We start from the raw sequence: 25,746 nt of genomic DNA, 5'->3' as shown, positions 1-25,746 counted from the left end.
AAATCTTGCAGTGATTCTCCTTCCTTCTGCTTTCGGTCAAAGAACTTCTGTTGTAACGACACATATGATTTTGAACACCCATAGACTTCCTGTAATATTGCAATAATCTGCTCAGAATCCTCCCTTACCCTTTGATCTCTAAATTTAATTTCGGTACGAGCAGCACCTTCCAAATGGTCGTACACGAACAATGCTTTGTCAATGGTAGACATGTGCCTTGCCCTTAAACAACCCTCCACCTCCTCCACCCACTCATCCACAGTTAAAACCCCAGCAAGTGAAGAGCCTGAAAATTTGTGGCATTTCCGCTCCCTAGGGAGGTAAACAGTCTGTTCTCTTCTCTGTGGGGGTGGGAGTGCATTGTTAGAAGGGTCAGATATTTGGTCTGACACTGAAAGTCTCTCAGCTCGACCTGACAGCCTTTCATTTTCAGTTCGAAGCTGGGCCATTTCTTCCCGTAGTCTCTGGAGCTCTTCATCCATAGCGACCGCAGTTGACTGTGCCAACCGCTGTTCTTTAAAAAAATAAAAAATAAAAACCTGCTATGCTGCTACTAACAAATGCCAATACAACGTACAATTCTCCAACCGACCAACAATAAGTCCTGCCGACTACGCCAATTGTAACCAGATGGAGTCGCTACGTACTCCTAATGTCAGTGATACTACGCCACTCCCAATTACAGGGTGGGAGACCCGGAATACATATGAAGGTAAGTGTTCAGTTGAGTGAACAATAATTGTCGGTTGCTTCATGGGAACATAACTTTATTCGGAGAAAGTACAGAGTATTGACATTTCCTTTAAAACGTATATTCACTATTCACAGTATTGACATTTCCTTTAAAACGTATATTCACTATTCACAGCGTTACCAATAAAAGGTTATCAAGTCTTCCACTACACAGATAAAAGGGATTTGAATCAATTGCACTAGGATGCACTCATTTCCTATGTCCATAGACACACAGTTAAGCACTGCAAAGAAACGCAATAGCACTCTGAGCCAAATATGGTTGGCATTAAACACTGCAAAATAACACAAAGGCTAAAAGCCAAAAAGAACACCACACGGTAAAAAGGGACAGTAGTCCTTGAGTGCAACTCTGCAATATAATCCTTAAACCAATATATCCGTCTTTGGCGGTTAACTAGGCTGCCACCCCCTAATTACAGCTTATTGTGACTTATGCCAGCTATTGACGAGATATTTGAATGCCAATAGAAATATGTGTGATATGACCACAATGTCAAGAAATGTCTCATTTTAAAGCTGCAAGTGTCTACTTTATACAGAAAAAAAGATTATGTTCGTAGCATGTTCCATGGTTGACTAATAAGCATTTTAGTACACCTTGGTTCGAGTGAAAAAGGTTCCCTTCTGAGAACCGATTTTGAGTTACAAGCCGTTTTAGTTTCGTAACGTTTATAGCCCCATATAACACTGTGTGATTTAACTACAGTGACACACAATAGCTCATTTTAAAGCTTTAAATATCTACTTTACCCAGAAAAAAGAAAAAAAGTTTCCAGCATGTTGCATTCTATATTTATGGGCCGTTGAAAACACCATGCTCTGACTAAAGTAGGCCCTGCTTTTAGGCCATTTACACTAATCTTTGAAGTCCTATAAAAAACTGTGTGATATGACTACAGTGACACACAATAGCTCATTTGGAAGCTCTAAATCTCTACTTTACACAGGAGGAAGGACATGTTTCTAGAATGTTGTGTTCTTTACTTACTAGGCAGTTGAATAAACAATAGTTTGAGAAAAAAGGCCCTTTGAGAAATCCAGGCATTTCTGAATGAACTCTTTCAAGGCCAATATAAAGGCCAATATAAACCATGTGATATGATGACCAAGACATGAAATAGCTCAAATGAAACATCAAGGACTCTACTTTACCCAAAAATAATAAGTGTCTAGCATATTCAGTGCTTTACTTCTAGGCAGTTGCATACACCTTGGTTTGAGAAAAGAACACAGCCACTTTTGAATTCTCTCCACCATGAATTTATTTTTCAGGGAGAAATAAGTGTAGTTTACAGACAGTATACATGGAAGTGGACAAGAGATCACTTACACTTGGTTGCGTGCTGAAATCAGCAGATCTACAAACTCACAACGCGTCGTGACGCAAATATAGATAATATAGAAATATAGAAATAGACAAATAGAAAAACAATCGGCTATTTTCAGCAAGTGTAAAATCAGCCATTACGACGGCATCAAGGCCGGCCAAAATACATTTTAGTCTACTAAATCACTTACACTTGGTTGCGTGCTGACAATAGCAGATCTACAAACTCACAACGCGTCGCGACGCAAATATGGATAATATAGAAATAGAAAAATATAAAATAGAATAGAAAATCGGCTATTTTCAGCCATTACGACAGCATCAAGGCCGGCCAAAATACATTTTAGTCTACTAAATCACTTGGTTGCGTGCTGAAATCAGCAGATCTACAAACTCACAACGCGTCGTGACGCAAATATAGATAATATAGAAATATAGAAATAGACAAATAGAAAAACAATCGGCTATTTTCAGCCAGTGTAAAATCAGCCATTACGACGGCATCAAGGCCCGTCAAAATACATTTTAGTCTACTAAATAAACTGTAGATTTAGTCGACTAAAACTAGACTAACACATCCCAGGTGACTAAAACTACAATCAACATGTGCTGCCAAAAACACTGATACATGGCCATCCTCTTTCAGTACAGCACCTCTTCAAAAACAAAGAAATACAGACAAGAAACATGACATGAAAAAAAAAAAACTTCGTCCCTCTGTACAAAGGTGCATGTCACATCATTCATAGGGTAGTTCTTGTTCCGTGTGGTACCGGATGTGACATGGACCTTTGTGCAGAGGGACGAAGCACACCACACACTGAAAACAGGTCTCACGGCGTGGGCCCCCCTCTCTGTGTTGGCTACACATCCTGCATCGTTTGCCAGGGTTTTGTTTCTTTAGAGTGGGGGGAAGCTTTTCCAGGACATGGAGTGTTGGCAGGGGTGCAATGTTGGCTGTTAGCCTGACCCTTGGGTTCCTGTAAGGCGCTCTCCGGGTCTCTCGCTTGGGTGTAGACCACTTCAGGATCACTGAATGTATGAAGCTCTTCATGTCTCCACAGCAACCTTCAGGGTTTTGGATACGGTACAGGACAAAGGCATTGTACATGCTAATCTGAAAAAGGTACATGAGGAATTTTGTAGTCCACTTCGAGGTCTTCCTGGTCCAGGGATAATAGGTGATGTGCTGGTCCAGCCGATCCACCCCATTCATCCACTGATTGTAGTCAACCGCCGACTGGGGCTTTTCGTAGGCAAACTGGGTCCCACCTTTCTGCCACTTTAGCACGTTGACCACAGTGTCCTGGTGGAAGGTCGACACCATCCTCACCACCTTGCTATCCCTCCAAGCAACAGACATCACTTTGCCAGTGGTCATGGCTATTCTGTCGTTGGTTTTGAGGGTGGAAAGGCTGGCCTCCTGGATCTCTGGGGGTGGGCCTCTGTTACCCCGAATGGTCCCACAGCTATGGGTCTTCAGTTGGAGGAGGTGCTCACACAAGGACACGCTGTTGTAGAAATTGTCCATGTATAAGACATGACCCTTCCCTGCCAAGTCTCCAAGAAGAGTGGTGACAGTGTCCAACAAGGAGTGGTACTCTCCAATGTACGGCTTCAGGTTATGGCAGTACGCTGTAGAGGAATCTGCTAGGATATAGGATTTTATTCCATAGCGTACGGGCTTCAGCGGGTTGTAAACGCGGAAGGAAAGGCGTCCCTTCCATAGCAACGTACCCTCATCTATGGCGATGTTCTGACCCGGCTCATACATCTCCCGCCATCTCTTCACCAGGTAGTCCAGGATGGGACGGATCTTGAAGATCCGGTCCTCTCTATCCTCCAGGCGATCTGTGTAGTGGAGGAACTTCAATATGAGTTGGAACCGGTTCCGACCCATCACTTTCCCGAAGTACGGCGTGGCCAGTGCTTCGTCTGTTGACCAGTAGTCCGCCAGCTCTGGTTTGTGTATGAGCCCGGTAAGGAAGACAAGACCGAAAAAGTCTTTGAGCTCCTTGAGGTCAAGATCCTTCCATGCATTGACCCTGGATTGGCCCGTTGGTGGCATCGCTGCAATGCTCCGCGCTGCATAAGCATTTGTCTTGTTCACCATCAGAGTCAGCAACTCATCGGTGAGGAAAAGTTCTACAAAGTCAGAAGGCTCTACAGACTGAAGTGCCGCTGCCTCGCTGCGAGGTCCTGTGGTTCCAGTGAATGGTAAGGACTGGGGCTGCCAACCACTCTCATCCAGATGACGCCACTCTGGCTCAATGCGTGAAGTCTGGACACGCCGTGGTTTGCCTCGACCTGAAAAAATAGAAATATATAATTACTTACAATAAACATCAGCGCTAGAGGGAAGCGGCCCGAACTTCTAGTACATACACACATGGATGTACATTGTGTGTGTGTGTGATATGTGAAAGAAATAAAAAATAAAAAAATAAAAAATCTTCAACCGCTTATCCGTAGTCTGGTTGCGGGGGCAACAGCTCTAGCTGTTGCCCCCGCAACCAGACTACGGATAAGCGGTTGAAGATGGATGGACAGTGTGTGTGTGTGTGTGTGTGTGTGTGTGTGTGTGTGTGATATGTGAAAAAAAAAAAAAAAAAAAAGAAATCTTCAACCGCTTATCCGTAGTCTGGTTGCGGGGGCAACAGCTCTAGCTGTTGCCCCCGCAACCAGACTACGGATAAGCGGTTGAAGATGGATGGACAGTGTGTGTGTGTGTGTGTGTGTGTGTGTGTGTGATATGTGAAAAAAAAAAAAAAAAAAAAGAAATCTTCAACCGCTTATCCGTAGTCTGGTTGCGGGGGCAACAGCTAGAGAGCTGTTGCCCCCGCAACCAGACTACGGATAAGCGGTTGAAGATGGATGGACATTGTGTGTGTGTGTGTGATATGTGAAAAAATAAATAAATAAATAAAAATCTTCAACCGCTTATCCGTAGTCTGGTTGTGAGTGCAACAGCTCTAGAGCTGTTGCCCTCACAACCAGACTACGGATAAGCGGTTGAAGATGGATGGACATTGTGTGTGTGTGTGATATGTGAAAAAAAAAAAAAAAATCTTCAACCGCTTATCCGTAGTCTGGTTGCGGGGGCAACAGCTCTAGAGAGCTGTTGCCCCCACAACCAGTCTACGGATAAGCGGTTGAAGATGGATGGACATTGTGTGTGTGTGTGATATGTGAAAAAAGAAAAGAAATCCTTCAACCGCTTATCCGTAGTCTGGTTGCGGGGGCAACAGAGCTGTTGCCCCCGCAACCAGACTACGGATAAGCGGTTGAAGATGGATGGACATTGTGTGTGTGTGTGTGATATGTGAAAAAAATAAATAAATAAATAAATATCTTCAACCGCTTATCCGTAGTCTGGTTGCGGGGGCAACAGCTGTAGCTGTTGAGCTGTTGCCCCCGCAACCAGACTACGGATAAGCGGTTGAAGATGGATGGACATTGTGTGTGTGTGTGTAAGTGTGATATGCAAGTACATACTTTGTGAATTTGAGAGAGAAATCTAGAGCTCTCTAGAGCTGTTGCCCCCGCAACCAGACTACGGATAAGCGGTTGAAGATGGATGGACATTGTGTGTGTGTGTAAGTGTGATATGCAAGTACATACTTTGTGAATTGGAGAGGGAAATCTAGAGCGCTCTAGAGCTGTTGCCCCCGCAACCAGACTACGGATAAGCGGTTGAAGATGGATGGACATTGTGTGTGTGTGTGTGTGTGTGTAAGTGTGATATGCAAGTACATATACAATACATACTTTGTGAATTGGAGAGGGAAATCTAGAGCTCTCTAGAGCTGTTGCCCCCGCAACCAGACTACGGATAAGCGGTTGAAGATGGATGGACATTGTGTGTGTAAGTGTGATATACAGAAAAATAAACGTACCCCTGCCTGTGCTGCCAACAGCGGCCTCTGGATCAGTGGGCTGGTGAGGTGCAGGCCTTCCTCTTCCCCTTCCCCGACCTAGAATTATAAAGAAATAAATAATTATTTACCATAAACACACTATTTACATATACAATACAATAAATGCATTTTATTTGTGTGAAGAAATGTAATGTTACCTCTGCCTGCTCTGCCAACAGCAGCATCGGGTGGTTGTGGTGTCGCTTCCCTTGCACTCTTAGCTGAAAACACAGTACAATATATATTTATTATTTAGATAAATATAGGATGTGCACACCCAGCTTGAATGACATGCTTGAATAATAACATGCTAAACCCCTTGTACCTAAACTTCTTTGCCTTTTTTTTCACCATTTTTTAATAGTTCAAATAGCCAATCTACAAGCTCACAATACAATATATCGATGTAAATAGACCCCACAGTCTCAGTTGCCATTTAGTTCTGAAATTACATAACTATAGGTTACCTTCCAAGTCAAATGGATCACCACCATCACTGGGCTGGAGAGATGCAGACCTCTTCAGACCTGAAAATGCATATACATAATTACTTATTACCCCCCCCACACACACACACACACACACACATAAATGAATTTTGTGTGCAATAGTGCAGAAATGTAACTGCACTCCTATAGATAATATAGGATGTGCACACCCAGCTTGAATGACATGCTTGAATGACATGCTAAACCCCTTATACCTAAACTTATTTGCCTTTTTTTTTTTTTTTAAACCTATTTGAATAGTTCAAATAGCCAATCTACAAGCTCACAATAAAATATATCGATGTAAATAGAGCCCACATACATAATTACTTATTACCCCCCACACACACACTGTAGCTTACCTCTGCCTGTCCTGCCAGCACCAACAGCGGCATCTGGTGGCGGGGGAGCTGCATCACGTATCTCGACATCTGAAAATGGCGCAGACCATACAATATATATTTTAGTCAGATAACATCAACAATCTAGGGTGATGTGCACTATTTTATATGATTATTTTTTTGCTTGAATGACATCATTCAGACAGTCCCAGACAGTTGCAATTTAGTTAGTTCTGAAAATGAATAAAACAAATCTTGCCTCCAGAGTAAAGAGACGACTCATCTTCGTATTCTGACGAGCCGTATTGGTCTGACTCGTCAGAAGAAGTCCAGGTAAACTCGTCAGATCGCTCTACAAAAAGGTAAAAAAAAAAAAAGAATACAAATCAATATGCATGAATTAGACACTATCCAGACTAACAACTTACATTTTAGCGATTCAAATAAATATTACATAAATAAATAATTACATAAATAGGTCTGGCCTATACGCTTACCATCGGTAAATCGTCGCTCGTCCCTGCCGCTGCGCCGTGCACGCGTCGGTGACCAAGACTGGCCGGAACTCTCGTCTCCAGAATCGAGCCCAGACTTGAGAGGAGATTGATGTAAACTATTGTGCGAGCTGTATGGAGACTCTAGCCGCTGTCTTTCCAACCATGCACGGGTGTGACGGGAACGTGGAGTCGACGCACCCGACACATGAGAAGACTGGGATGATGGGAGGGAAACAGGATGGATGGACTGACCAGGATCGATCGGAATAGAAGACTGGGATAACTTGATCAAATGCTGTGGTTCATCTTCCTCTTCATTCTCGAACTCAGAACCCGTATCAGGCCGGGGGATGGCACGGATAAACGCATCCAGCGTCGACTGACCACGGCCCGGAGCTAGCGGAAGCCTGCGCCCCCCACGGGTACCACTGGACCGGCCACGAGCTGTAACGCTTGGAGCGACACTGGGCCCCGGTATGGCATCGTCGCCAGCAGCACCTCCTCCTCCACCTCCACCACCCCCGCGGCGGTGTTTCGCGACCTTTCCTCGCCCGCCTGGAACTGGAAAGGCTGGAGCTACACCACTCGGCCCAGGTTTGGACTCGTCGCCAGCAGCACCTCCTCCTCCACCTCCCCCGCGGCGGTGTTTCGCGACCTTTCCTCGCCCGCCTGGAACTGGAAAGGCTGGAGCTACACCACTCGGCCCAGGTTTGGACTCGTCGCTAACGCGATGATGATGATCACCTCCACCACCGCGTCTCTGGACCTTTCCTCGCCCGGCTTGAATTGGAATTGGAAAGGCTGGAGGCGCTACGGGCCCAGGTTTGGACTACAGCGTCCGCAGCTCAGGACCCAGCAGGGGCTTTGGAGGAGGTTCCGGTGGCGGCTACATATCCAGCTCCAGTGCCTACGGAGGTGGCATGGGCCTGGGCATGGGCATGGGTGGCGGTATGGGTATGGGTGGAGGTATGGGTATGGGTGGAGGTATGGGTATGGGCGGCCATGTCCCTATCCAGGCCGTCACGGTGAACAAGAGCCTGCTGGCCCCACTCAACCTGGAGATCGACCCCAAGATTCAGTCCGTCCGCACCCAGGAAAAGGAACAGATCAAGAGCCTCAACAACCGCTTTGCCTCGTTCATCGACAAGGTCAGTGCTTGTGCTGTACAATAAGAGCATGCAGTGAAACCCTGAGTGTCAATGTAACTCCGAGAGGTCAAAACTGACCCTTACAGGTCCGCGTTGACCTCTCTGAGTTACACTGACCCTCTGGATACTGATGATTTCACTTTGTAGGTGTGTGTGTGTGAACCTTCTCTGTGTCGAGGTTGCCTTGTGCTTGTACAACTTAATTATACACGGGGAGCCCATTTCTCCTCCTTCTCTCAGCCATAATGGTTATGCAAGCTGTGTTTGATCAAAGGTTTGATCCATGTGTCTGCAATACTATGCTAATACCTTGGGTTCGACGGCGTGGAGAAAAAGTAGATTTACTCTCCCTTATGGTTTCATCACCTCCCACGGAACGCAGTCAAGACAGGAGATAAGAATGTTTGTCTCTAGGGGTTTGGCTTCAGGGCTCATATCTAATGCTTTTTTGGCAGTCCTTTTATAGTGATGGAAAACAGACACGCGGAGGAGCGAGGATTGGAGAGCGAGGGGCGAGGAAAGGGAGCGAAGGGTGTGTCCATATGAAGCCCATAGCTAGTGATACGAGTTACCTTGGGAACGGGCCTGCCCTTTGCTGGGGTGTGGCTCTTAATATGTGGCCCTTACGGACACAGACACAAACACACACACATACACCAGTGACACAGAAACCAAGCATATCTACCTAATTGACAATAACGGAAATGTTCACTACAGTGACATGCCAATGACATGACAAAGTAGTGTCCAATGTTATAGCTTTTCATAAGGTATTTCCTGACATTGAGCCCATTCTGCTGCTGCTAGGCGTATAGTTAGGTCTCCCCAGGCCACAGCAGGTTCATATTTTAGAAGGCCAGTTGGTTTCATGTTCTGGTCAACACTGGTAGATTGGTTACATAACCACTCTTCTTCTCTCTGAGGCCTGCGGACCGTCAAACAGAGAGATTATAGGGAAACTGGCTTATCGCTTGATAATTGGTGACAACGGTCTGTTCCTATACGTGCCTCCTCATTTTTAGGATGTCTGTTGCAGCTCAAAGGAGCTGCCTGTCAAGAGGCTTTGTCCTCCAGACTTCAGAGCTGCTCTGTGAATAGAATGCAGCAGCGAGGTGGGGAGGGGCAAGGTTCAGTCGCTGGCCATCACATACCTGTTGTCACACCCTGTTATTAATGTCCACAAATGTCTCTCTCGCCTCCCCACCCCCACGGGTTTCTCCAGCCCCTCCCACCCCCAATGGAGTGACTCTCCCCCCCCCCCCCCCCTCTCTCAATCTCTCTTTCCCCTCATCGCACCTAGCTCACAGTTAAATATTTACCTTGCTTGTGTGTGTATGTAAACGAAAAAGGTTGCCTAGCTTCATAACCATGCCCTCCCCCCTCCCTCCTCCTCTCATCTGGTCTGGCACCCGTGACAACGGACATCAGTCTCCCTTGCTCTGTGAAAACAGGAAGACACAAAGGGAGGGATGGGGTTAAATACCTCTTTCCTCGTCATCCATTTTTCCAAACCCGAAATGCACACCTCCCTCCACAGTACACGACCTCCTGTCAGGATGCTTGTACAGCGTGGCCTTCCTATGGAAAGAGAGACACACGCTGGAATGACCAATGAGCAGCTGGCCCACGCAGATTAGAACAATAAACACAGTTGATTGTGAATAGCGGCTGAATCCTGCCGTTTTGGTTGATGTCCAGGATGATATCCAACCTTGTATGTGGTTCTCATGTCAGCGAGCAGCGTTTCCATCACCATTACAGGCAATTACAACCTGGCGCCCCTATTATATTGTCCAAGAAGAATAGTTACATTTCCATTATTACATTATGATAAGGCTATTTATTCGTTCTAATTTCGGAAATTCGCGGGAAATGTTTGCCTATAATGACATGCCTTCATCTTTCTCCATACCAGGTGCGCTTCCTGGAGCAGCAGAACAAGATGCTGGAGACCAAGTGGAACCTGTTGCAGGGGCAGACCTGCACGCGCTCCAACATCGACAGCATGTTCGAGGCCTACATCACCAACCTGCGCCGGCAGCTCGACGGCCTGGGAAACGACAAGATGAGGCTGGAGGCCGACCTGCACAACATGCAGGGCCTGGTAGAGGACTTCAAGAACAAGTGAGTGACCTGGTAGAGGACCTGGTAGAGGACCTGCACAACATGCAGGGCCTGGTAGAGGACTTCAAGAACAAGTGAGTGTCTGTGAGGCACGAGGACCCAAGCCCCCAGTAAGGCTATCCAACGTTGAAGTTGCCACTACCTACTGGCGAAATGTGGAATTGCAGCACTTAATGGAAGTCGACGGACGTTCATGACGTCACGTGAAAAGCCCGGACCTCAAAGTTGAGGTCCGGGGCTAGGCTAGGCTAAACTTCCGCTCACTCGAGCCATTGAGTTATAATTATACTTCCGGAAGTCTTCCGGGTGCTTCAAAACGCCACTGAGCAACTTCCACTGAAATGAATAGCGGGGGGGTGTGGGGGGGGGCGGGGCTAACGCTCCAGTTCGGTCTCTATCCTTTATATACTCTATGCGAGGACGTGATAGCCAACCCTTAGGTGGTGGGAAGGGAAGGGAGGAAGAACACAGGAGGAAAGGGTGGGAGGGATAGATCTGGAACTTATGATTCACGGACTCTACCGTCAGTAGTCTTGCCTAGCCAGACGATGAGAGATTTCCGCCTACTGATATGTCGGTGGAATTCTAACGTCAATGTAGGGGCTAGAACAGTGGAGACAATGACCATGCACTGCGTTGAAAACCAATCACATCACCGATCTAATATGAAGGACCACCTTTAAAGTATTTGCATTGGTTCCACAATGCAGTTCCTTTCCCCTAAAACTCAGTTTTAGAAACAACATTGAGTTTAGATGTCACCAGACATACACATGACTAGAAGATCAGGAGCAAGGGTGTGAAAATAAGCTTAACCCTAAACCACAGAAGGATGCATTATTCCAATGAAGTTTAAGGGAACATGTAGGTGAAAGGATTCTTGTTGGTCTTTCTGTGGACTCATATTCTTTATGGACATGCATGTCTCATCTGTTCTAAATTAAAAAATACACTGACTCGGAACAGTCAAGGCTCAGGGTTCAAACAAGTTCTGAAATTATTAAGTTTCAAGTAACTTGACACTACACGGAACGAGCCGTACGCTGGAGTTGATCGCTATGTGACCTACTCCCCACATCTGTCTGACCGCAGATCTGCAGGGAATGACAGCACACAATAGGCATGTCCTGATTTATAAAACCAACACAATACAAAATAACTAGAGACAGAATGACTAGAGACATGAACCTTTCACATGCACGAGATACACAAACACACCCATGCACAGCAGTGCATAGACGATGCAGTGCTGCATAAATCTATTGGCTTCTTATAGACACCTGGAGCATGTTAACTGAAGTCAGAGGGGGCCTGAAAGGGAGAAATATGAACACCTGAAACTACTCACAAGTTGCTCTAAATCAACATTTTGCACCGGTGCAGCACCAGGGACAGAGTACTCACGCCTCCTAGTGTTGAAGTAGCATATTAGCTTGTATGTCCATGAAAATGGAACATGTGTTTCCATTCCAATGTTAAATATTTTATTCATAGAACGTACAGACAGTCTTAATCACCTTTAAACTGGCATTCTCATTTTGGGCATGCAGGTTTTCAGAATGTTCAACAATCTTTTTTCAAACAAATTGAAAAGTAGTAAAGATACAGCACAATCCCACAACGCATCCCATTGTGATGATTTATGCAACTTGTTGAAGTATGGAGACAATGTTTCTGCCCAACAGCGACGATTATGAACATGACTTGATAGAATCCTGTCAAAGCTCTGTCTGTGTGATTTTGTTTTTAATTTTATACTAATGACAGTCTCAATAATGTTTGCACTCAGGTACGAGGATGAAATCAACAGGCGTACAGAGTGCGAGAACGACTTTGTGCTCATCAAGAAGGTCAGTATCCAGATTCAATATTTGAAACTGAACATATTTGTTCTCTGTGCTCTGTTGTCCCTGACGGTTTGACGATTCCGTATGTTTCAGGACGTCGATGAAGCCTACATGAATAAGGTCGAGCTGGAGGCCAAACTGGAGAGCCTGACAGATGAGATCAACTTCCTCAGACAGATCTATGAGGAGGTAAGCAATGATCCACTGCCTGATGTCACTCACCCACTGCATCCTGATTGGCTCAGACAAACCCTAGGGCCTCACAAGCACCAGCTGTTTTGGGCCTTGGTTGCACTCACTACTCACAGACTCACTAGAATAAAATCAAAAGAAGCAAAGAGAAGAAATTATAAAACCATCCTTGATGAATCATAAAGGTTACAGAGTAGAAATGGTAGCAATTCCGTGTAGCAAGCATGGCTTATTTTGATTGCAAACAGATGAATTGGGTTGCTTTCATCAACATTATTCCGGGTTTAATTAGCGAGCTGTCTTTGTTGAGTTATGGTACAGTATGGTCCCTATGATGCCATGTTGGTGTGGGTTGTTACTTTACTGCATTCATGGGTTTTTCCACATCTGTTTAGCATCTTGACGAGATGTTTGCCCTACCTTTGGAACTGAAGGAGATGGTTGAATTAACTTGGGTTGAATTGACAGGATTGAGGATTTTAATTTATACAATGTTGAAGGACCGTGTTGATCCTTGGAAATGATCTTTTTTTTTTTTAAATATATCAAATAGTTTTAAAGCTTCAATCCATAACTTTTTGTAGTGAATACAACTTAATTTAAATAAATCTGTATCATGTATGGTAGAGTATGTTGTTAATACACTATAAATAAGAACAACATAACTGCAGTGGTTAGAGGTGTGGTCTGGTCTCCCTGCCCTTCTATTGAGACATGTAGATGCTGTGTACAGGTAGGACCACTAGTGGTTGACCAGAGGTATTGCATTACAGTAAAACGTTCTGCACTCGTCTTGCACGAGCGACCTGGGTTCATATCGCGGGTAGGACACGGAAGTTGTGGACTGCAGCTTTAAACAGCCTCAGAATTAGTTTCTGCCTGGTGTTTTAATCCCATGTCTGTCATGGTTCTTCCTCCAGGAACTGCGTGAACTACAGTCACAGATCAAGGACACCTCAGTGGTCGTGGAGATGGACAACAGCCGCTCCCTGGACATGGACGCCATTGTGGCCGAAGTGCGCGCTCAGTACGAGGCCGTAGCCAACCGCAGTCGCCAAGAGGCCGAGACGTGGTATAAGTCCAAGGTGAGGTCACTCACACACTGACACGTGTAGCTCTCATCATGTGGAATAAAGCCAAAGGCAAAACCTAGTTGTGTGCCTGTGTGTATACGCTTGAAAATAGCTGATCTGCAAGTTCACAACGTGTCACAGTGCGGCCCGCCGTGAGCTTGTAGATCCGCCAAAAAGTACGACAGCGCTATAAGGCAAATTGAATTGGCACCTAACGATGACATTTGAAATCACAAAGTTAACATTTCTCTGCGCATTATCAAGAGGCTTTCAAAATACTGATTGGTTGTTTTCCTGATGTCTGTTTAGTACGAGGAGATGCAGACGTCTGCCGGCAGATACGGAGATGACCTGAGGAACACTAAGACAGAGATCTCAGACCTGAACCGCATGATCCAGAGACTGACAGCAGAGATCGATGGCGTCAAGGGACAGGTAAAACATTATGTAGCTCAGAATAGACTTCTGTAGTTGCCATCATTGTTTTCTTATTTTGGACCATTGCAACTTATCCCAGAGTAATTTAGTCATTTTAATTGCCATACGACATTAGTCTTTGAGAATCATAAAGATATTGTTCCAGCATTTTTGTTCTTACTGTCATGTGACCAGGAATGGCACAGTAGATGTGCAAAAACACTTGAAAAACACTGAACCATTTGTTTTTAACATTTTAGCTTTGCCAGTTTTAACTGAGAATAACACAATTTTATTTTCTGAACTTTTTTAATTCTCACCATTGACACATTTGTAGTATTGTGGGGAAAGCTTCCGCAGAAAAAAACAGATCGGCAAGCTGACAACGTGACGCGTTGTAAAAAAAAAACCAACACACCAGCACAGATCCCTGAGGGACTTCACTCAACCATACAAGGGTTCAGTGGTTAATGTCTTCTGTTCTCTGTCTTCGATCAGCGGGCCAACCTGGAGGCCCAGATTGCTGAGGCTGAGGAGCGGGGAGAGATGGCCGTGAGGGACGCTAGGGAACGCATCAAGGACCTGGAGGACGCTCTGCAGAGAGCCAAGCAGGACATGGCCCGCCAGATCAGAGAGTACCAGGACCTGATGAACGTCAAGCTGGCGCTGGACATCGAGATCGCCACCTACAGGAAGCTGCTGGAGGGAGAGGAGGACAGGTTGTCCACTGGCATCCAGGCCATCAACATTTCCCAACAGAGCTGTGAGTTTAAAACATCTCTAGATGGTCAGAGCTGTGAGTTTAAAACATCTCTAGATGGTCAGAGCTGTGAGTTTAAAACATCTCTAGATGGTCAGAGCTGTGAGTTTAAAACATCTCTAGATGGTCAGAGCTGTGAGTTTACAGTTTGCCGTTATTTCCTTGTAATAACTGCAGCTATAGGTTATTATTGTTTGCCATGATTATACCCTGGTGTTGTATTCGTTTTCCTATAGGCTTTAAAAGCAATCCCTTTATTTGCAATCAAACATAGAAATGCCATCTCTGGCAAACAATTACATGACTCTCCTCATACAATATTAAAGGATGTAGCCTACAATATGAAGATAAAAACATAAGGCTACACATTAAAAAAACTGCTAGCATTTACAGTTGTTTATCTGATCAAGAACGAGAAATTGCTTTACAAGAAGCTTTATAACAAGCGCCCCTGTTCCTTGACTGCAAAAGGCAAGCCATTTCACATTTGTATAGCCTTATTAGCAGTTAGCACAGGCCTCTTAGCACAGGGCTTATAGTTTAGTTTAGTTTAGTTTATTCGCACGATAAAAACAGTACAAAAAAAAGGGTAACATCAATAAAAGAGAAATATGTGCAGGTGAGAAAAGAAACCCATGGAGGGCTTATATGTGGTTCTCACCAAAGATAATTTTACAAATAGTAAATAGACAAAGTAATCAAACAACTATATGTGGGGGGTGCGAGGCAGTGTGGATCTGACTTACCACCCGACGTCGTTAGTGAGGCGTGCCTCCGTTGTGCCCGTGGTGAACCAGCCGCTGTCAGACGCGGAATGACGTCGTCTTTTATATCGACCCTCCTGGGGGATCCGGCTGCCGCTGATTAGGGTGCGGCCCCGGCATCATTTCACACTGTTGGAGGAGGTTCGGTATGTATCTGTGATCTATCAGCGTGCCGAGGGCGGGTCTTTTGTCCGAGGGCGCTAGTATGTGTCTAGTACGTTGCCATGTTACCATGGCAACGCACTCACCTGGTCGGGGGTTTCCTAGCGAGACCCCACAATACAAAATAATTGACATGAAATCTATATCTATCTCTTTATCTGGCTATGCTTTTTTACATGCTTTCCTCTAGTTTTTAGGATTTATTTAATGTCAGAGTATTGTTTCGTACTTGATATAACACATTTCTACAGAAGCCGTGGATATCCTTCTGGGCATAAACAAGAAGTTGAACATTTCAGTGATATAGCACAACACAGAGGAGCTGTAGTGGTGAAACCTTTATTAGATAAACTGACAAAACATATATAATTTCCCCCAAAGGCATAAAAGGAGATCTTTGAGGTTATAACAGCACCTCTATGAAGACACAACAGTATAATGAGGTTATAAAACACCTCTATGAAGACAGTTAGGAAATCAAATGGACCCTTATGCATCTGTAAATCAGAGATTGTACAAATGGAACCAAATGGAGTTAAATTAACTTTGATTTTACAATATACATTGGGGCCAGAGATAGAAATGCCATTAAATAGGGGGCCCTTGAAATAAAAATGGTTGAAAATCACTGCTAGAGTCGTAAAAATCTTCTCCTTGGCATATATTTTCAAATGGGGGGTCCGCACCGCAGGGATAATGAGTGTCAATTTGGGGGTCCTTGACATGAAAAGGTTTATGAACCATTGATGTACACCGTGTCTCTGGAATCTAGCATATGATGTACTATGATCATTTAACAATCCAAACAACACACAACGTCAACACAGTGAATAGCAGCATGTCAGCACTTTATGGAACCTTTATTTACAGCCTTTACTGCATATCAATGAACATAATAATGATTGCATGAATATCATAATGCATATAAGAAAATAAGAAAATAAGATCCATACACAAGATGAAACAAAAATCCATCCAACAAACTATTCATCTTTATTTTAACATGTTGATATTGTCAGATTATGTGATTTCTCTCCTTTAGTATCCTCGTCATTGTCATCCTGGATTAGACTGAATGATCATATAATTGTCTGTGTGTGACAAATTTATACTAACAGACTTCACCCCCTGTATGAGTTAGATTACCCTTCTGAGTATAGCCTTTACCACAAACTGTACAAGAAAAGGGCTTTTCACCTGTATGACTCCTCATGTGTAGTTTTAGATAATTTGTGCTAACAGAGCCTTTTCCACAAATTGTACAAGAAAAGGGCTTTTTGCCTGTATGACTCATGTGTATTTTTAGATGACATTTGTGAGCACAGCCTTTTCCACAAACTGTACAAGAAAAGGGCTTTTCCCCTGTATGGGTCATCATGTGTAATTTTAGATTACGTGTGGCAACAGCCTTTACCACATACTGTACAGGAATAGGGCCTTTCGCCAGTATGAGTCATCATGTGTGTTTTCAGACTACCTTTCTGAGTAAAGCCTTTACAACAAACACTACAATAAAAGGGCTTTTCCCCTGTGTGAATCATTGTGTGACTCTCTAACCTGTGCTTTGATCTAAACATTTTGCCACACTCTGTACAACTAAAAGGTTTCTTCCCTGTGTGAGTCATTGTGTGACGCTTCAGTGTTTGCTTTAATCTAAACATTGTGCCACACTGTACAACTAAAAGGTTTCTTCCCTGTGTGAATCAGTGTGTGCCGCTTCAGATCATGCTTTGATCTAAACATTTTGCCACACTCTGTACAACTAAAAGGTTTCTTCCCTGTGTGACTCCTCATGGAGTGAGTTTGTTTAGATGATTTCAGGTCCTGGGACAGCTTGCGCTGTCCTCCCACAAGTTGTGTGTTTTGTGATTTCAGTGCGTTTAAAGCTGACTGATCTCCCCTAGTCTCCTCCCACTCATCACTGTCTTCAGTGATGTCAGATTCAGAACAGTGTGAAGAGAGGAGCTGCTCATCACTAGCTGGTTGTGATGTACCACAGTCAGTTTGTGTTTTCATGTGTTCAGTTGAGGTGCCGGCTACAGGCCCTGTCTCTCTGTTTTCATCATCATCTTCACTTTTCACTGCTAGTATTGTCAACGTTGACCCACCAGCCTCCTCTGGTCTTTGGGGTAGCTCCTCTTGTTCATCTTTAATCTGTGGAGGTTGTGGTTCCTCCTGGACCAGACTGGAGATCCTCTCCTCTTCAGATGAAACCTCCTCTTTACATACAGGGAGGTGCAGGATGTCTAGGGAAAAAACAGGGATGTGCAGGTAGTCTAGGAAAAAGATACAGTGAAACTCTATAAAAGGTTTGAACTTGACATGATTTCAGTGAGTCCTCTACAGCAGGCTAGTTAACACTGAAGTAGAATTAACTAGTAAATATTTGTACAACCCAACCATTGTCCGATTCATGGTACATTTAGATCAATGCATCAATGAAGTCACATTGTTAATGCTTACATCGAGAAATGATTCATATCAGTTCATCTTACACCCTCAGTACCGACCCACTTTCACCAATAAAATAAATGAAGACAGAGTGCTTGAAACTTACTGAGATCTAGGTGGTCTTCAGGTTCCTGTTTAAGATGGTCTTCAGGTTCCTGTTTAAGGTGGTCTTCAGGTTCCTGTTTAAGGTGGTCTTTAGGTTCCTGTTTAATAGAAACAGTGGTGGCTGGAGGACTGATCTTCCCCTGCAGACTGGACTCCACACACTGGTCTGGAATGAAGGAATACAATAAGGACATAATTATTACTTAAAGGACCACTTCACCACTTTTCAGCCTATCCTAGTTTAATTGGTCCTCTCTGTTTTTATCATCATCTTCACTTTTCACTGCTAGTATTGTCAACGTTGACCCACCAGCCTCCTCTGGCCTTTGGGGTAGCTCCTCTTGTTCATCATTAATCTGTGGAGGTTGTGGTTCCTCCTGGACCAGACTGGAGATCCTCTCCTCTTCAGATGAAACCTCCTCTTTACATACAGGGAGGTGCAGGATGTCTAGGGAAAAAACAGGGATGTGCAGGTAGTCTAGGAAAAAGATACAGTGAAACTCTATAAAAGGTTTGAACTTGACATGATTTCAGTGAGTCCTCTACAGCAGGCTAGTTAACACTGAAGTAGAATTAACTAGTAAATATTTGTACAACCCAACCATTGTCCGATTCATGGTACATTTAGATCAATGCATCAATGAAGTCACATTGTTAATGCTTACATCGAGAAATGATTCATATCAGTTCATCTTACACCCTCAGTACCGACCCACTTTCACCAATAAAATAAATGAAGACAGAGTGCTTGAAACTTACTGAGATCTAGGTGGTCTTCAGGTTCCTGTTTAAGATGGTCTTCAGGTTCCTGTTTAAGGTGGTCTTCAGGTTCCTGTTTAAGGTGGTCTTTAGGTTCCTGTTTAATAGAAACAGTGGTGGCTGGAGGACTGATCTTCCCCTGCAGACTGGACTCCACACACTGGTCTGGAATGAAGGAATACAATAAGGACATAATTATTACTTAAAGGACCACTTCACCACTTTTCAGCCTATCCTAGTTTAATTGGTCCTCATTGGTATATCCGAACTCCGATTATTTGCAGGGTCATATCTGCTGATTATACCACAATGGAAACAAGCCTAGGCCCTAGTGGCTTGGCCCATAGCCTGTTAATAAAGTAAGTTAGTATTCAATCAATAAATAAAAAAGCCTATAATTTTCCACGTGTTTTCACAACTGAATGACTACTGAATGAGATTAATACACAAATAAAATGTAACATTTTACACAGTATTTGATTTGGCTTTTGTTCTAGACACACTTGACATAATAGACACACTTGATTTATATTGAACTAATTTATGATTGTTTACATTTTTCATATATTAAATAATCGGGATAAGACTGATCCGATACCGCTATGGCATTTGTATGGCCGATATGGCCAATTCCACTATTTTGATAGCATATCGGTGAGCTGGATGAAATCCTACCTGGAGGGAAGAGAACAGATGGTGGCGGTGAACGGAACACTGCCCCCACCCCCCCCTCCTCCCAGTGAGCTGTGGCCTTCCACAAGGAAGCATTATTGCTTTACTGTTCCTAATATATGTAAACGACATGACATCTGCTTGTGACTGCAACTTGTTCCTGTTCGCAGATGACTCAGCACTGCTGGTCTCGGACAGGAACAAACTGATGGTTGAAAAGGACCTCAGGAGGGGCACGGTGGCACAGTCGGTAGTGCTGTCGTCTCACAGCTAGAAGGTCCTGGGTTCAATTCCCGCTGGGGACGCTGTGGGCGTGTTCTCTCCTCCGCGTCATCAGTGCCCATACCCGAGGCGGGGTTGGCGAAAGGGCCTTTCTGTGTGGAGTTTGCATGTTCTCCCCGTGTCGCCTAGGGTAGGTACCCTCACAAAAAACATGCAGTAATCCTGGTCTTTAAACGACCTCCCCCTGACCAGCCAGGGCAGCTGATGGAGGGGAAAGGAACTGGTCGGAATAACGTGTTCCTTCCACACGATATGTCTGGCCGGGGAAACTCCCCCCTGTCAGGTGAAAAGAAGCAGCTTGGACTCCTCATGCATAGAAGGAAGCATGAGGTCAGTCCGCTGCCCCCCCCCAGGTTGGCAGAGGAAGTGTAGCACCCAGGATTACATTAAATAATCGACAATGGGTGGAAAAAAATGGGTTGCAAAATCGTGGGATAAAAATTAAAAGAAAAGAAAAGGCCCTCAGCTCTGAGCTCGGTAGAATCTGCACCTGGCTCGCTGATGACAAACTATCTTTACACCTGGGAAAAACTGAATCCATTCTCTTTGGATCAAATAGTAATCTCAGCAAGGCTGATGGCTTCTTGGTTAGAGTGGGTGACAATATTATCACACAAAAAGATGAAATTACCTACCTAGGTTCCATCCTGGAGGCAAATCTTTCCGGTGATGAAATGGCCACCAATGTAATAAAAAAAAGTCAACCAAAGAATGCCTATACAGGATCTCATCACTGCTAGCCACGATCACACATTGGTGTGTCATTCTCACGTCGCCATATTATTGTATCGTGATGCTAATTATACAAGCATCTATTTGTAGCGATCATGTTATGATTTGGCCTATAAAGCCACGGTACAATAAATTAATTTGATCGCTACCAGCCGGGTAAAAAATAACCCACGCCAATAAAGAATGGTCGGTTGGCTACGATTACTATGTGATTGGCAAAATGTGTATGCATTAGGTTACACCAAAATAATGTAATAGTAGTGTGCACTGACTACAGCTAAATGTTTATTTATTTTTATATATGTAGAACTGGCAACAGATGAGGATGACTGGCGTAAAGATGATGATGATGAAGAGTTAAGACTGCGATGGAGTTGCTCCCCCCCATTTCAGGCGCAACATGACACACTGAACCGGATTCATTCATTCATTTCAGGGGGGCAGTAAGTGGGTGGGTGTTTTTTTTATTTAGCCTACACACACACATTTATAAAGTGATCGCAAACAGCTGATCCTTCCTTAATTTCGTTCCGACGTTAATAAATGTGACGGCTGGCACGCCCTATGAAATCAAGCCTCGCCCTCGTTTTTGCGACATGAACAACTGCAGTACGACCTTGGAAACCATAGTTACATGACGAAAAAAGTCAAGCCTTGCCTTGCCTTGCTGACCGCCTCACCCCCCCTCTCATACACACACACACACAGACGCACGCACGCACACGCAACTTGCAAGCAACTGTCACTGTGTGTTGTTAGTTGTATATACAATTATTAAAATGTTTATTCATTTAATATACAACAAGATTAGTGAGCGAAAACCTGAACCTGTGATTCTGTGAAGCATTAATTAGATAATATTGCTCACGTCATTGGAATGAGTTTGGACACGCACAACCCGTGACAAATGCTGTTTTGCAAATAGCTGCATCTCCTCCTCCGCTCCTGTTCTGTCTGTCACTGTCGTGACATGCAGGTCACTGTCGTGCACGTTTATGACATTACTGTATATTAGACTGCCTCCCTGCGCAGCCTAAACCTTATGTGGTACAGGTGGTAGGCTATAGTGCCGTCCGTGAAGTTGGCACCCCGTGATTTTCCATATGAAAAAAATAATAATAAGATGCGGTCCCCACTTGCGCTGCCTCGGCACTGTCGGCATGTCACATTTATTGGCATTAGAGCGCGTCAGATTTATCCTTAATTAAAAGGACGAGACGTAATGCGAGAAAGACATGGCTGTAGATTGCAGTTGGTTGGTAGACTTGACTATAGCTGCATAGCCTCGGTCCCAGGCTTACTTATCTGCGAAAATAAAAGCTATATAGCTGCAGCAGTGCAGCTATGCAAATGCCTCTCGATCCATGTCATGGAAGTGAACTACTGGTATAGTTAACTAGAGGGGGGGGGGATTGGGGGGGCTACCGGTATGTGCTCATGCAAAACATGGCTTAAGCATGACTTGCAACATTGTTTTTAATTGCGCGATTTTAATTGCTTGCACACTTATAAATATCCTACCAATTTCATATGACATGCCTTTACAAAATATATTTTTTTCACATGTATTATTAGTTTTATACATTTTAGGAGTGAAAACAGATGCCTGTGACAGCCTCTCAGCTGGTCAAACAATGCTGCTCCGATGTTCTACGACAGAAAAACAGGTGGGGACAAAGCGTACGACAGCTCCCGACCTAACGTGATTTTTGTCCTGGCACACGTTCAAATTCAAGGTTTTGCGGAAATGGTAAATGCCGAAAATTGCTGTGATTTCGGCATGCACCCATATTCCACATGCACCCGAGTTGATAAATGAGGGCCTATATTTTGATACATATCATGGGCACCAAGTCATATCAAAACAATGTCCTTGGATGTGTTTTTATCAAAACTGTGTTTCTTCATAACAGGTTTTTGAGATACATGAATAGACAAGGTACTGGTCAGACTATGTAAACATGGTATACATCAAAATGTGCGTTAGAATGTCTAATTTTATCCAAAAAAATGAGTTTCTATCATGTTCCAATTCAGAGATATCGGCAGTTTTAGATGGATTGGTCAGATTGGTCATGACTGACCATGCTATTTATAGATGGCATGTGAGAAACTAGACAACTCACCCTTTAAAATGAGATATGGCATGGGTATGTACGCCCAGCAGAAAAAAAGTTATTTGGAAAATAAAACTTCAAACGGGCATCATTTTTTTTGTTGTCCTAGAAACACTACAGAGTGTAAATGCAGGCTTTTAAATGGCTTCCAACACAAAAACTAAACATTTTATCAACTCAGTTCATTTCTTTCCTGGAAGCAGACAAGTCAAGCTGTCTCTGAAGGTCTTTCAGTCGCACATTCACAACAGAGAATTTTCAATAAATCATTCAAAATATTCTCCCATAGAGAAGTCCATCAACTACATTGATTTGACTTGAATCTTTCAAAGAGTTAAAACAAGGCTCCAGACGTCCCAAAACAAACTGGTTAGGTTACTACTTGGCCTCACTCCCTGAACGCCAGAGTACAGCATCTTGCAATGGGTCTGGTCCACAAGATTCGCTACTCCACCAAGATACCCATGTACCCGTCTAAATACTTCCTTAATGTCAATGAAGTCCACACCCACAACACCAGAGGGAGTTCAACAAACCATGTGCAACCCAGATTCGGCACAAACAAGGGACTAAATTCATTTCGCTCTTATGCCACCAAAATGTGGAACGTAGAGGAGGTCTATCTGAACGTGTGCGTATGTCAGACCAGTTGAAACATAGAACCGATTGTTGTCCAGCGTCCAATTTGGCCATGCACTCAGAATGTATCCATTTAGCTATATTTTTAAAATTATTATTATTATTAGTTTTACAAAGAAACATAATGTTGTAGAGAATCAAATGCTTAATTTATAGTTGTAATGTGTAAATGAATAGTTTTTCAATGGATTCAGTTCACTAGAGGGTACTCTTATTTTTAACAGATCGTCCACCGGAAGTCTTATATTTGCGATCTAATATGTGGCAGCTAGACAGAGCGCAATCGGGACACTGTGTGTTTTACTATGACTGTCTCGATCTAGAGAAAAACAACACAGAGTACACTATAAAAAATGTTTTGGCTCATCTGCAGCCTGATTGATTGATTGATTGATTGAAATATTTATTAACAGTTTGCAGAATTACAGTACATTTCAAGCACAAACACAATACAAAGGCTGTTAACTGTGAGTGGACGACCCAATTAAGCATTACATTTGTTTACAAGAGGGTCCACCATGTTCAATTCATCAAAACATTTAGAGACGTACAAATAAGACACTTCTATATAGACAAAGAACAGAACAGGAATTCATCATAATGGAGGTAAAAAGGGACATGTTTCCTAGTCATTCCTAGAAGGCAGCTGCTACTTGTAAAAGTTCATGTGTTTACCAACCTGCTCTGTGTAGTCTGATGTGTGGCTGCAGCATCACGTCCAACAGTTTGTTCCGTTTCTCCAGCAGAGTTTCTAGTGTTTCCATCTCTCTCTGGAAAAGGTTGCACATGAACTCTCCCACCGCGCCGAGGCGCTCCAACACAAAAACTCTGACATTAAGCGTCACACTACAAACATCAACACCACGCTGTTTGTCCAAAACACACAATATCTCCTCTCCCACCAACGTCATGTGTTCATTCATCTTCAGCCGTACAGACTCCATTTGACTCCTTTTACCTCCTTTAGGACACATTTTATCCACGCGTTCTGTTCCTACTGTAATATATTTATATTATAACGTCTAAAGTAATGTGTAAACTTTAGGCACAAAGTCGACAAAGAGCAATGGACGCAGCATGCTCCCACCATTACGCTAAAAAGAAACAACACTCATTTACTTCCGGGTCAACGTGCTACAAGCACGAGCAGCAAAGGATCCAAGCACTGTTGTAATCCGCCGCCTTGTGGAGGAGGTGTGTAACTGTCACTGAATGAAGATGAGATAGATTTCAAAAGAAAGCACAAGTCAGTACAAAAACTGCAAATGGGGATAAAAGTAAAACCAGAAAAAAGCACTAAAGACTTGTTTACATCAGGGTCATTTTCAATTCACTGGAACATTTAATGACGTACAAATGTACACTTCTATGAAAAACAGGAAATCGTCATATAGCCTAGTTAAAGAAAGTTAAAAAAGGGAAAAAAAAGGAAATCACACCTGTATGAAGTGTGTCATCATATATAGCCTATTAGTGTCCTCACTTTTCCATCCTCAATTTTATCTTCAATGTTTTACAGGGGCCAGTTTTGAATTGCAGCCGCCCGCAAGTGCTCTGTGAGAGCGGTTTTGAAGGAGTCTAGGGACTTCACATTTCTTAACGGATACCGGAGAACTCGCCAGTATACCGACTCTCTGCGGTTTAGTGCATTTTAGTTTTATTTCACCTTCATTTAAATTGCATTGAATTGAGACAGAGAGGATAGTTGTTTAGAGTTTACACTAGATGAAGTGGGAATGCTAAAGTTTATACACCAAAGTACCAAAACAATGTAATTCATTAGTAAACAATATCCTGAATAGGCCTACTATCATTGGTATTCACATACTCAACCTTTTATCATTGAATAGCTGACCATTTCATTGCACAAAATAATTTGATCACTTTGGAAATGAACTATAACATCTGTGAGTTTGACATACTACACTGATGAAGACAGCATCGATGAGAGACATTGATGAGGGGTTTTCGGTGTGGCGAGTTGGTAAACTTGCGAGTTCTCCGGATACCCTGTTGGTAGGGTGTTTTTCCATGTTAGTGGCATATGTAATGTGTACACCAAAAAAAACCCCAAAAACAAGGAATTGATTGTCGACTTCTTGACGAGAATCAGGCCACAACACCATCCAATGACCGTCTATGGATTGATAGATTGATTGATTGAAGTATTTATTAA

At 43.6% G+C, this 25,746-nt stretch overlaps 2 protein-coding genes across 2 annotated transcripts; one reads left to right on the top strand and one right to left on the bottom strand.

Moving 5' to 3' along the window:
* Nucleotides 1-4,246: 4,246 nt before the first annotated feature.
* LOC306934103 (uncharacterized protein) lies at nucleotides 4,247-6,908 on the bottom strand (the record flags this gene model as incomplete). The annotated part of the gene is made up of 5 exons (XM_079516581.1): nucleotides 6,851-6,908; nucleotides 6,468-6,527; nucleotides 6,159-6,221; nucleotides 5,980-6,057; nucleotides 4,247-4,390 (listed from the first exon to the last, which is right to left on the bottom strand). Exons 2-5 carry the CDS (start codon nucleotides 6,492-6,494, stop codon nucleotides 4,247-4,249), a joined length of 312 nt encoding a protein of 103 aa, XP_079372707.1. The 5' UTR covers nucleotides 6,495-6,527; nucleotides 6,851-6,908.
* Nucleotides 6,909-8,161: 1,253 nt separating this feature from the next.
* Nucleotides 8,162-15,705, top strand: LOC306934096 (keratin, type II cytoskeletal 8-like; the record flags this gene model as incomplete). The annotated part of the gene is made up of 8 exons (XM_079516569.1): nucleotides 8,162-8,474; nucleotides 10,390-10,598; nucleotides 12,388-12,448; nucleotides 12,539-12,634; nucleotides 13,558-13,722; nucleotides 14,020-14,145; nucleotides 14,626-14,890; nucleotides 15,650-15,705. Exons 1-8 carry the CDS (start codon nucleotides 8,247-8,249, stop codon nucleotides 15,703-15,705), a joined length of 1,206 nt encoding a protein of 401 aa, XP_079372695.1. The 5' UTR covers nucleotides 8,162-8,246.
* Nucleotides 15,706-25,746: the final 10,041 nt, after the last annotated feature.

This window comes from Electrona antarctica, assembly GCF_951216825.1.
Source record: "Electrona antarctica genome assembly, chromosome: 2".
NCBI lineage: Eukaryota > Metazoa > Chordata > Actinopteri > Myctophiformes > Myctophidae > Electrona > Electrona antarctica.
Note: the sequence above shows the minus strand (reverse complement) of the source record. Positions and strands in the feature narration are given on the sequence as shown.